Genomic DNA, 13,887 nt, shown 5'->3' with positions numbered 1-13,887 from the left:
ATATCAGTAAGAATTGCACTATGAATAAACTGTAATTCTGCAGTCTGGGTGTACAGTGCTTCTTATAATCACCTTTGTGCTCAGACACAACAATTTCTGTTTATTATTATCAATTATCCAAGCTGCAAAGGATTCAAAACTCATTGAGATTCTATTAGAAATTCTCAAAGGAGAAGACAGTCAGTGAGGGGTAAGGAAACTTACTTCACCTGTATTTGTCAGTTATAACCTGACCATTTAACTACTGACAAAGGAAAACTAAAGATTGGTTGACAAGTCAGACTGACTCCAGCTCTGCAGAATCACTTTTCTTCCAAAATTCACATGCTTACATCATGGAATAAGCCATGTTCTCAAATAATTGTTCACAAATATTAGCTGTGGGCTAAACAGCTATTCATACCATAGATGTATAAATATGTATAATATTTTAATGTATAAGTACAATATAATTAATATATACATAATTGCATAAGTATAAAATGTATTAAATGTAAGCTCAAACCAAAAAGGACTTTTGAATTATGATTAGCACACACACCTGTGTGCTCTTAAATGTCCAGAATCACATGAATCCATTTCATATGAGATGAGAAAATCAAAATACACTCATTCCATGTGCTACAGAAACCTCACTAGATGAACTAATTGATTTTTCTGTCCTTGAGTCCTGCAAGGCCTATATTGGGTAGGTCATTTACAACATGAAAGGATGTCGTCCTTCGCCATTCCTTGTAAGTACTGTCCAGCCAGGTTCACTGTGGTTTGTCTTCCACAATAATTACTCTCGTGATCTCTGAGCACCAGAAGTGTCTTGAAAACTGTAAGAATCTATTCAACATACTCATACAAGCCTTTGTGAACCCTTTTCATCTTACAAAGCTTATGGAGACTTACAGGTTCACCTTTGGGTCCTGCTTCTCCCTTGAAACCTGGGACACCAGGGTCTCCCTGAAGACAAACACATGAATAACATCCATAAAGTTAAAACTCTGCGTAAATCATTTGGCTATTTTGTATTATGCTATGAAACAGAAAAATATTTCCTAATTTAGTAACTTGTTGTAGGCAATATAATAGGATGCTTATAATTGTTTGTTTTCTCCCTTAGTGTGCTGTTTATTATGATGTTATGAAGACAAAAACTTAAACGAGACCATTTCAGGATAAAATCGTTACTGATTGTCCAAGTTTATATAGACATTCTTCTTTCTTAGACCTTTAAGAAAGCAAAACCAGGATTTTGGACACACAGAAGATTCACAAGATCCACATCTCAGCATACTCACTAGCAGGCTACTATTTAAAGGAACCCCACTGCCAGTCAGTTTTAGTTTCATAGAGTGACACATTTGCAAAACAATACAAAGAGAGAAAGACATGGTTACCGGCTGGCCTCGAATACCAGGTGGGCCGGTACTGCCCTGTGGTCCTGGGGAACCGGGGGGACCTGATAAACCCAGGGGACCTTCAGTGCCTGGAGATCCCTACAATCAGAAAAAATGGCAAGCACAGTAAGGAAACATAATAAGAATAAACAAAATAAATTTACTTACACAATTTCTTCAGCAGGTGATACGATTACTTACAGTAGGGCCCTTCGCACCTGGGGAACCATCCGTCCCTTCGGTACCCTAAAGATAATGTACCAATCATTAACATTAATGTTCATGAGGAGCGTATTGATAACAAAAGCAGAAGATTGTTATTTTATCCACTTTACAAGACCAGACAATAAAGGCTATTAAATAAACACAGCAACATATGGCCTACATGTGCAAATAACAAAGCACACAAGTTAATGTGATTTTCAGTCTTTAAGATCTTGTATTTACACTTGTTTTAAAGTGCTTCTAGGATTGAGATTGTATCAAGCTTTGTAACTTCCAGTTTCCCAAGCTGTTTTAATTAAATAACAAAAAATTATTTTCAACAAAATAAGCGCAAAACAAATGAATGAGACCTTTCCTTTCCTGGGAAAAAAAGTACTTTGAGTAAAATATCCAGTGGAGCATTAAAATCCCCTATAAAGAGGCACCATGCACAAGCTGAGCAGGGGGGAACTCAAGTTAACATACTTACAGGAAGACCTTGTGATCCAGCTGGGCCCTGTGGACCCGTTTCACCTCTTTGTCCTTGAGGACCTTCAGGACCACGAGGACCTGTTGGACCTGCTTCACCCTAAGATTTCACATGAGAAAACAAATGGAGATTATTTTGCTCAAAAAAAGCAATTGTACAAACTAAGGAGGAATACTGAGTTTATAAGAGAAAAACAATCCAGATTTTGAAATCGTTTATTTTCCTTAAAATATATTATTGCTTACTTAATTCTGCTTCTACTACTTCCATGTGAATGTAAACTTTAAAAGGACCAACAGATTTTTTTTCTCAATGTATACAAGGACAAGAAAACTTCCCACAGAGAAGCAGCACTATAGCCAGTGGCTCAAATCAGATCAAACATTTCAGATAGACACCTCTCTCTAAAAACCCTGTATGGATCTGTAATTTGAAAATTATTTTTAGTTTCATTAACAGCCAAGGCCTAAGACTGAGAAATGATAACACATCTGGGTGGGGGTTTTTTGCATGGTACAGATTAGCTTACTGTTGCAGCACTATATTGAATATAAAATCCCTGTACAATTGGACTGGATGCTCCAATGAAAAAATTCCTCCTAGCATCTCCTTTGAATTTTATCTTTATATAGGAAAACTGCCTTTTGGAACTGATGGCTGTGAATATAACATCTTAGTAACTGAAGTCCACATCTTCATTGCATAGTCTGCTTAGTTTTTCTGAGTTCAAAACATCTATTCCAATTTTACATCATCTGATGATCAAACTTGAAGGTAGCACCTCCTTTTCAAAAGCTTTCATTGATTCAGCATGTGACAGCTTCTCCAAACATTTGTTTAGGTATTAAGTCATGCTTAGCCACACCAAAACATTTTATAACATGGACTAAAAGTTCTATCATTTAATTGCATTCATCATGTTAATACTCTTAGTAAGACTTGTTTCCAAAAGACTGCTTCGTGAATGTTGCCAGCTTCACAACACCAAACATCTGCTGAACTTGGCTACCTGACTAATTGAGAGTTTCTTCTTATATAATTTTTTCCTATCACGTTTTAGGAGTGTAAAGGAACAAAGAGGAACAACTGGGTGGAGGGCAAGTATAAGAAGTAAAAGCAAGCTGTACAAGTTGTCTTGCTGGTCTTTGTGGATGTATTCTCAAGGCTGGGGTGGGGGAAAATGGAGCACTTTCTTAAAAAACAAGAGGAAAGTCCCACGGTGACAGCACTGCGCCAGTGTAAGGTTTCCATTTCAGCCCAATCACACAGAGCCACAAAACGTGACATCTTAGTTTACTCTATCGTGATGAGCTGTGGCACGTCTCAGCTGGGGTTCAGGTGTCTGCCTTACCAGTCTAGGTCATCTCAAATGTGTTCTCAGCCAAAACTAGAAATTTCAGCACTAGGAGGTACTGCTTCCATACTATCTTATGCTAGTCTTTACAACTTGTAATAATGCATTTTGTTATTCCTTGACTATACGGGACAAGATTTCTGAGGCACAGCTTCTAATCACCCCTTAGCTCAAGCAAGAGAGAAAGCAAAGTCTCCTAACTGTGGTGAACTGCAACTGCTTCATTTGGTTTCTGATTTCTGTCTTCTCTCTCAAGGTCTTGACTAAGACTGATTTCAGTGCAACTCTTAGGGACCTGTGAACGTCAGTCTGATCAATGTGTAGTCCAGTACACGTTTTTTAATTCCGTGCTGTTAGATATAATAAAAAATATTTAATTTTTTTTTTTACCTTTACACCGGGAGCACCTGGAAAACCTGGAGAACCTGTTATGCCAAGTGGGCCCTATAAAAGACAGACAGACAATGTTGTTTAGATCACACAGATTAATATCCAGGTAAATATGGTTCTGGGATTAAATGTATTTGTTAGTTATAAAACTTTTGTTCCAAAATAACAATAAATATATTTTTTTCTAAGTGATATACATACGTTTTATGGAATTGTGGTGCAGTATTTTAACCAAGTCTTTACTGACTTCAGCAAAGTTACAGCTCTTGATTCATCTGTTAATGCACAAATTGCAATGTACACAGCTGATAATTAATGTGGCAATTGTTTTTCAATTTTAGTTTTTAACAACATATCCTCTTTTTATATCTACACTACTGTAGTATGGTAATGAAAAGATCAGACATTTGTTAAGTGATCACAATTCGCTCTACAGAATGTAGCAAAGGAGAGTTTCAAGTATTTAAGATCTGAAATAGTAATCCAGAAAAAAAAAAGATAAATACAAGCCACATCGTCACTGAAACAACTGGGCTGCTAAACATGATTTTTGAGGCAAGCAACATGACAAGTGAAAATATAATTAAAGACCATGCAACTACATGCCCTACTTCCTACTCTTCTGTGCCATAGAGATTCCCAGCCAAAATCATTTGCAAGCACTAAAACATGGGGTTTGTATCAAATTTTCAAAGCTGTATAGACAAAGATGTAGAGCAGAGACAGTTTACTGCTTGGATCCTTGTGCAGAGATCAGCAGGTATTTCTGGAAAATGTGGAGGAAAGGCTGGGTTATGCTAGAGGTACATCTCCAGCTCCCAAAATGGGTATAGCTCTTCCCAAACAGCCTTGTACCTTGAGGTGCGCGATGCTGTATCTAAGAAGGGCTGACAGCTTGAGCAGACCAAAGTATTGATGTGACTAAACTATTTCTGGTTCTAGAGCAAAATTCTTGGCGCACTGCACTTCAGAGGCACACCTTATGTGGCTGTGAGGATCTGAAATTCCAGCAGGGATGCAAACAGCTGGGACTACATTACATGGCAGACTGTCCAAACCCATGAGAAAGTGAAGTTTGAGGGTATACACTTGAATATACCTGTATGGGATGATGCAAGTCTTGTTTTGTTAAATAAGACTTCCAGTTAAGTCCTTTACGGGTAAATTTGTAAATTGTTTCCTTAACACCTCCTGTGCTGAATAAGACATCCAACAGATCTTTCCACTGCATTATAAACCCTCTGGATGGCGGCACACAGTGGTTATAAATATTCACTACAACGTGGCTCCCAGATGATTCCTCTTTATCCTTTCTGATTTTCTGTCTTTTCATAAAATATGATGCATACTGTAAAAAATGTTCTATGCAATAAAGCTTTGCTGACAAACTTAATAAGAACAATATGTCCCACTAAGCATTAATTACAGACAACGTTTCTGCCATGACCTTGCACTGGATTTCTACAGAACTGAGGTAACAGCCTACTAAGTATATTTTTTGAAAAACCTATGTTCCATTTTATTGGATCACAAATACATGTCAGCCAAATCTCTTGTTGCAGGAAGAATTCCAGCATTACGGTGTGCCACTGCACTGACCCAAAGAATAATGCATTTCATCGACACTTCCCCCAATGAGAAACACATGCATTAAGTACCAGCATCTCCCTTGTGACACTACATGGGATTTTACCAAAAATGGTAGCCAACCATTATCTGGTCTAACTGAAGCTGAGCTCATATTTTATGCCAAAGAAAAATTTCAACCCTTATGTAGAATTTCATAGCTCGGCACCCACCTTTTTTTAACTTCTTAATTTGTTCTCAATACTGAAAAATCTTTTCATTGATTGAAAGCTTCTTCTGACAAGTTACCCTTCTTTCATGAGATACTAAACAATTCAGCTTTGCAGCTTTTAAACACACTCATTTTTGAGCTTTATTACAGTTAATTATTTCTTAATGAAGTTTTTAATAAAACAGTCTGTTTATTAAGATGACACAGGTAAATGAATTTCTCTCAGGATTTATATCAGTATTAAATAAAAAGTACGCACAAAAATGAAATTTTAATTGCAGGCAGGTGTGTTTGGGGGGTGGGATTTGTTTTTTTCTTTTTAAGTCTATCAGCACAAAGTAGTAAAGGTTAAAGTTAGCTACATCAACAGGCAGAAACTGTCCACCACATCCTGGAATTCGTTCTTTCAAAAAAGGCAAATAAAAAAAGAATACAACATTTTTCAAGTGGAAGCTGGCCTTGCACAGATAGCACAAAATAATCACAAGCTTTCGTTTGCAAAAGCAACACATAATCAGCTGTATATATGTGAATAATTCTGCTGGCTTCCTAATACTCACACAAATTCACTCAAATGCATTTTGCAAATGCACTGTGAGATTGGATTGTAGGATTGAAACCATCACCCTTTGATACACCAACATCCACATTTTAAAAACCACCACAATCACCTTCAGCCCTATTGCAATCATGTGAGAACTTCCATAGTCACGCATGCCAGGCATTCCCAGTTTGGCAGACATTGACACATAGGCTTCTGGTTCTTCAGTTCAACGTGTCCACAATTAAATTTTCCATATTTAGGTCCATAATTAAAAGGTTATCTTTTACACATTTTGTAATGGATCAATTGCAGGTAGCAGGTTCTGCTATCAGTGAGTGACATTTCTTACTGAGAATGGGTACAATCTCACTTGCCAACTTTGTATGTGAAGGCAGATATAATAAGCAATTGTAAACTGTTTTATATGACAGTGCGTATCTTTAAGGCATTTATCTCCCTGCAATATGGACCTCACTTCATAAAAGCAGCAAAGCATCACCCCTCCAGGGAAGATGCTACTGCCTCCTCCTCTGCAAACTAAAATCTTTAGATGAAGCCAACCACAGCGTATCATTTCTCAGAGGACAGCACTAAAGCTGAAATGAGTAGAAGTAGGAATCGCTTACAGATAATTCCAGGTGCACTTAACTGTTACCAGCAACTGCCAACAATATTTCGTGCTTCTTTTGGTAGTGTCAAAAGGCATGTAGGAAATACACGGTGAAAAAAATAGGTGATGAAGAAAGAATCTTACCATTGGCCCTGGCTTCCCAGGCATACCATGCTGGCCACGTCCACCCTAGACAGGAAAATAGCCAAGACAGAATATTTACAAAAAGTCTAATTAATTTTTTTTATTATTTATATATCGTTTTATAGCATTTTTGATAACAGCCTTACATACTAAAGCAATCACGGACATGCTGGATTGCAGAGCCCTCCAAACACTGGCATGGAAAACTTCTGGAAGAAATTATGCTCCCCTTCAAGTTAATGGATTTTTTTCGGGTTTCAGGGAGGCCAGTATTTTGACAGTGTCATTGTATGGAGCACATAATGTAAACGGAGCACATAAAAGTCATGGGGAGAAATGCCAGAAAAAAAAAATACTTGACACTGGATGTAAAGCAACAGAAAGAAATGTCTACTCAAAAATGACCTCATGTCAAGACTAATCTCTCTTTTTGCTAAAAATCAAAATATTTTTTAAGATGACAGCTTTATCACCTGGAATTAAATTATAAGACTTAAATTGAATGCATAAACTTTCATTTTAAACCTTTTTCCAGAAAAAAATCAATACATATTATTTCTAATTCAGTATATTTTGGTGAAAATACCCTCTCACAAGAAATTTTGCAGAAGCAAAGATTACATTTCTGTATCACAGACAAAAGTGTTGTGAGGGTATTTGCTCTCGTGGGCAGCTCTGGCATGAGAAATTACCACACAGCTAGCATTTGCCTTTTAAAACTGTTTTTCACTTTTGAAATTTATAGTAAAGGTCTCACACCACAAAACTTTGCTCAGTCCTAACTTTCTTAAGCTACAGCAGAACTCATCACGGAAGTGACTAGCAGTCACATGAATAAATAGTCAGGCTCAAGGATTTAAATTTAAGTAAAACAAGGGAAGAATTACAAGGAGAGAGAAGGAAGATCCTACTTACAGGGGCACCCTGTGGTCCAATTCGACCTCTTTCTCCTGGCATTCCTCTAGGTCCCTTAAGAAAGGACAAAAAGTGCACCATTCAGGAGCTCATCACGGCAGAATAACAGAAAGGGGAAAATATAGTTCACTTCATTTTTTTTCCCCCAATAGTGAAGAGAACATGTCACCCCCTCTTATTTTTATTTATTCCTTTGCTTCTTACTTTTTTTTTTTTAAACATACTTGACTTTTCCTTTGCTTCAAATAAGTTTTGCACTGCATCGCTCTTCCGCGGTCTGCTTAGTCTTCTTTATTTGCTTTTAATAAGAATGTGATGAGGTTCACTGAGACTACAGGCATGATAAGGACAGATGATGCGAACAACAGTTACAGAACCAAATTATTTTTTTCCCTCCTGCAGATGTAGCTTATCTTGTCCCATAGCAGGAAAGAAGCAGCAGCTTACATAAATCCCTGCAGCCTCACAGGCTTGCCTAGTGGAAATTTAATAGACTGTAATTTCTCTTTTCCTGTTCCAACAGTATTTCCAGGTTTTTAAACACATTAGAATAAATTCTGTATGTGCTCACCAGGGTCAATAATGCAATCTCATTTAGTATGTGCCATTCACAAACTAGGTTCCACTGTAGGGATATGTTACATTCTGCATGACACAAGATAGTGCTTCACTCAGAGATGTCATTATCTGATATCAGAAAGGTTCTTTGCTTCCAGAAGTGCTGCTGAGAGTTGATTTTTGGCGTGTTATACTGATCACAAGTATTCAGATGGCCAAAACCACATTTGAATGAATACTACTCTGAGAACAATTTTCTCCATTTCACTTCTATGTCATGCATGCTTATCCTCACCATAACCTCCCAAATCTGCTGTCCGTGGTGTTCTTAGCTAGTGGCTTTCTGACCTAAATTATTCCATTTCTACCTCAGTAACCTAAAATTTTTCTCATCCATATCACTCCATATGAAGCATCAGCATGTTAAAAAAAAAAAAGTCATCTTACATTTACATGAGTAAGTAAACAGTCACATAACCTACATTCAGGTTTCTGTTGAGCCCTCTCATTTATTGTTATTATCTATGTCTCTGAACTGAGAAGAGTAACAGCTTACAGTGGACCAAATTTACTGTTAGAGTAATAGAAAACAAAGCCCTAATTAAGAGAAAGTTCCAAACCCCAAAAATTCCTATTGGCAGTAACATTTACAGTCTTAAAGCCACTTCTGTAATATCCCATGCACATGACACTCACTAGAGGACCCGTTGCACCCATGGCACCTGTTGGTCCGGATTCTCCCTAGAAATGGAAATGAAATGACAAAATTAGAGGAAACGGGTTAGTGGGAAATGAAGTCACATGTATCCTCTGTGCTTATGTTAGACCTAAGAGACAGATCTGCATGGTCACCTGTGTGCATCACACACGTCAGGGGCACTGCTCCCCAGGCAGGTGGGAAATGCCATATTTACATGTTCCCAGTGAAGCAGATTTAACTCCTACCTGTTCCTACCGCACTGCCCACACCACCTATGGCACTGTCTCTACCAAGCCTGCTACTGTTGGTGCCTCCACAGAAAGGAGTAGGCAATCTCAAGAAAGAAGTCTTTTTTCTTACACCAACTCTCCTTAACAACCCATTTCACATCTAAATTTAGATTTTGGAAGATTCACTTCATTTACTATGTTTATAACCTAAAGGAATAGTTCTGTTCCACCTATGGTTACCACCAAAAATTTTTTAGCATCAGTGCTGATCACTGTGGAAAAGCCAAAAAAAAATGTGTTCTATGCTCCTTTAAAATAACTTTTAATCCCTGTTGTAAGGATTGATTCCAGCTGGCTATCCTGTGTTATCACTGCCTTGAGCTGAAGTTGTAAGGGTGGTGCCATTACCAGTGAGGGTCAAAAATTCTAAGAGAAGGAAATTGTTAGGTGAACACTAGTCAGCTTGATAAAATACTTGCTCTGTCCTTTCCAATACCAGTTTCTTTTAAGCCAACCTCTAGTTTGGTAACCCACAAGAGAGGAGTCAGGTTTTAGTTATGAATTTATTTTATTTTAATATGTTAAAGAAAGTCAGGAAACTGGTTTTCCTCTCGCAGCTTGGTCACATCAAGCCAACAAGAACCACAGACTGCCCGAGTGGAAAACTGCAAGACGTGCATGGGCTGTCTGTTAACAGATTTGTTGCCCTGGGTATTCTGTAGGTGTCACAGACAGGCTGCAGTCAGTTCACCCCGTGCAACCAGAACTGAGCCCCAGCTGAAACTGTGGCTGGTGCTGTTGAACTCTCTTACTGTCTAAAGCCCAGACACGTCACTGTGTGGCAGTTTTTACGTGGATCAAATGCACAGTAAAGATGGACAATCCCATGTAGCCTCCCCAGCCCACACAACCCATGCTGACAGGAGAGGGTACAAAGCCATGTTCAAAAGATCTACCAGCTTCCATTGTTTTGGCATTACAGGACACAAGCTGAAGCATTTAGTTCTTTGGGCTGTGAAAATACCTTTGCTCCAGCTGCTCCAATTTCACCTTTTGGACCGTCAAGTCCTTTCAATCCCTGTAAGTTATAAAAACATGGAGAAATTACATTTATATACATACACGCAGAGAGCATTCCAACTACTATTGTTAAAATACCTCAATACTAAAGTGTTAAGGATGGATCTGAGGTGGCAACAGTAAGAAAGGAAAAAATAAAGAAAAAAACCCCCACAGATGGAATAAAGTTTTTAAACATTTCCTAAATGGAAACCATTTGTACAAGGTACATTTCCTTGGATTTGGTTTCCTTTTTAAAACAAGAATGTTTGAAAAAAAAATAAATCCTAAAACAACAAGGAGGAGGCTCTGAGCCACAGGAAACCTATTTATTCCTCCCCAAAGTAAAATTCTGGCCAGAAAACTTGGTAATTTGTAATCACTCCATGTCGCAAACATATCCACCTCTAAGCTCCCCACCCTAATGCAAGACTTGCCAAAAAGCAAGAGAACTGTCAGGTTTGTGCCTCCTGAAGCTTGGCAGGGCTCATGCAAGCTCCTTCCAGATTCCCAGAACATTTGAAAATAGAGTGAAGAAAGCACTAGAGAATATTATACAGAGGTCAGCTTAAAGGGGAACAGAGCGCATTTTCTGCAAAGCCCTCCTCTCACATGCCAGTAATTGTGCTACAATTGGCAGGTCTACTGTGTAGTCAAATTGACCATAAAAGAAAAAAAAAAAAGTTCAGTATCTTTACACTGAAACTGCCTGGAAACATCATCTATAAGGAGAGGGGAAACCTTGTCTCTTACCCTGTGACCCTTGAGACCTGGGAGACCAGGAGCACCAGGAAAGCCTCGAGGCCCCTAAGTAGGAAGAAGGCAAAACCCATTACATTTTGATTTCTGCAGCTAAACCTAGCAATAACGCTGCTAACAGGGAAGAGGGTAGCAGCATTAATACCAACACTCCTAACCCTCCCTCCCCTTGGTGACATAATACAGCGAGGCATAGCCTTTGAGCGCCTCACGGATGATATAGCCTAACAAGCTATAAAGGACTCATTTTTTTGAGTCTTTGAGACTAAGACAGTCTCAGCATTATGCACATTTTCACTGACATGAAAAACTTTATCATTTACATCAGTGTACATTCAAACCTCAAATGTTAATAGAAGTAATAAAATAAAACCAGTGCTAGAACAAGAGTCGAGGCTTTATATGGAGAAACCTTAATTAAACAGAGATCAAAACTCAGAGGTATGACTTAAAATAAAATAGAAAGTGAGATCGAACTGCACACTGTACATGTTCTTTCAAAACATGTAAGTCAAGTAGCACGATAAATAACTGCTACTAAAGCGCATTTAGCAATTAAACCACAGCTGCCTTGCACTGTTTCCTACCAAGTTTCCCAATTTCTTTCTCAGGAAAGACTAAGTAACGGAAGGGAACCTCATGTCAGAATACTGGTCACATGAATTTATAATAGAAATCACATTAACACCTTCTCAGATAACAACAATTCAGCAAACTGCTTCAGCATATCATTTCCTCCTTGATGGTATCTCTGAATCACAGTTCTCAAAAAGGTTACACTTCATACATTTTAGAATAGCAAAAAATCACAAAGCTATATTATAGAAAACGAAGCATCATGAAGCAACACTGATATTCAGAAGAGCAAAAAAGAGCATCTGAGATCTCAGCATTAGAGAACTTCAGCCACAGACAAGCTGCTCCCTTATTAGCATCAAGGAATGTGCGAAAGGTCTTTGTCTTCCCACAGCCAACTATACGCATAATGTTTGATCATGAAGTTCAGTGGGAAATTACTCCACAGTGTGCAGACACCTAAAGGGAAAATGACTTTATAAAGGTATGAAATTTCTGGAATTAATTGATTAGAGTTCTTGAAATTATTTATACTCCGTGAGTTTCTCAGTGAAGAACGAGCTCTGTTGTCATACAAGGTCTTGCATGTAAATTATGCTTGTTAAGCCTGAATGTAGCCCATAAAAAGCATTTATTTGGCCCACACTCCGTGGTATATGTATAGCAGCTTACAGAACTCGGGCAATTGAACGATGAAGCCCACACATGGGACAAGTCACATGGCAAGGAGGCAAATCATGCACAAGGGGAAAGAACCATTGGGTGTCCCTAGCACTCTGTGAGCCTTGCCATTGATTAAGAGATGGCAACTGTCATGATAAACTATCAGGGACTTCAGTGCTATTCTCTAGAGTGCTCTGCAATTGCAACAAACTCTTAAAGATATTTTTTTTTGTGTCGGTGTGCAGTTGCAGTATGTCTTTCCTTCATTAGAAAGCCTCCTAAAAGATGTTTTTATCGAGCAAAACAGCTTGATCTGAACAGAACAATACTCCACAGACTACACCTGCCTCAAACAGCTTAGAAAGCATTGTCTTTGATCCATCAAACTTAGGAGGAAATCTTAGGAAACAACAATTCCTTGTTAAAAACTCAGATCTCTCTCCAAGAGATCGTAGCTCCAGTTGCTAACAAAATTGCCAGGCAAGAACTGGACACTTTAAAAGAAAAAGAGGCAGCTCAAGAGGTGATGTGAGTCAGGTGGCTTCAATTCTGGCGTTTATCTGTCCCCTTTTCAGCCACACTACAGCTCCTTTCCAGGTACAGAAACTTGACTAATGAAGGCAGAACTCTTAACAGGGGCCAAAATGTTTTTCTTTTATTTCTAGAGTGACCAATGGCAATTATCCTCTGGAATACAAGTACATATTATTTGGAAACCCTTTAATTGCATTTGCATATTGAAAAAATATATAAAACCAAATTAAATATGTCTATGATAAAACTGCCTTTCCCCTCGCCCTTGGACTGCTTGTTATAAAGGTAAACACTGAACATAAAACCGAGGTAAAGGTAAACAGTGCCACTCCAATCTGACATCATTTTAACGACCTCTGAGCACTTCCTGCACATGGCTTTGAGTGACCATGTGAAATACTGGGAAATGGAGTGTAATTGGTGTGTGCTATCATCTGTTTGGTGCATATTTCATCTATAGAACAGCTGAAACATACACATGCAAAATGCCTCTCAGGATTAACTCAAGGACCTGTCTGGTTCTGAGCTATCACTCATCTGGATCACGAGAGTAAGCTAACACAAGTACTTCTGAAATTGAATGGCAGAGCTTTGCACTCATTATTAGAAGAGAGAGTGATGGCATGAGTATGATTATTTTGCTAAAATGTAAATTATCTTTCTCTTACTGGAGATCCTGGAAATCCAGGCTCACCGGATTGTCCTGGTCTACCGGGTTCACCCTAAGGAAAGAAAGAAAAAAAAAAAAAAAAAAAAAAAAAAAAGGAACACATGAAAATAGCAAATGTGAAAATTAACTACTCTTATCACTCTTCCATTCAAACATATGCAGACATTCACACCAGTATTATATATTTTTTCTTTGCCATAATGATTTGAGTGATATAAATCCACTGCACATGACCAGCAACGTGCATTAGACACACTATCTTAAAAAAAAGGGTTTTAACAATGAATTGTGAGAACTCCAA

General features: G+C 38.2%; 1 protein-coding gene across 1 annotated transcript in view; it reads right to left on the bottom strand.

Moving 5' to 3' along the window:
- Window positions 1-13,887, bottom strand: part of COL5A2 (collagen type V alpha 2 chain) — a 113,067-nt gene that overhangs the window by 26,657 nt on the left and 72,523 nt on the right. Inside the window, exons 12-22 of the mRNA XM_056349466.1 lie at window positions 13,585-13,638; window positions 11,138-11,191; window positions 10,350-10,403; window positions 9,092-9,136; window positions 7,838-7,891; window positions 6,923-6,967; window positions 3,827-3,880; window positions 2,083-2,181; window positions 1,590-1,634; window positions 1,389-1,487; window positions 898-951 (exon numbers count right to left, since the gene is read on the bottom strand). Coding sequence (XP_056205441.1) covers window positions 898-951; window positions 1,389-1,487; window positions 1,590-1,634; window positions 2,083-2,181; window positions 3,827-3,880; window positions 6,923-6,967; window positions 7,838-7,891; window positions 9,092-9,136; window positions 10,350-10,403; window positions 11,138-11,191; window positions 13,585-13,638 — 657 coding nt within the window. The remainder of the gene's footprint in view (window positions 1-897; window positions 952-1,388; window positions 1,488-1,589; window positions 1,635-2,082; window positions 2,182-3,826; window positions 3,881-6,922; window positions 6,968-7,837; window positions 7,892-9,091; window positions 9,137-10,349; window positions 10,404-11,137; window positions 11,192-13,584; window positions 13,639-13,887) is intronic.

The sequence above is a fragment of the Falco biarmicus genome, chromosome 8 (assembly GCF_023638135.1).
Source record: "Falco biarmicus isolate bFalBia1 chromosome 8, bFalBia1.pri, whole genome shotgun sequence".
NCBI lineage: Eukaryota > Metazoa > Chordata > Aves > Falconiformes > Falconidae > Falco > Falco biarmicus.
This window is presented reverse-complemented; position numbering and strand designations above follow the sequence as displayed.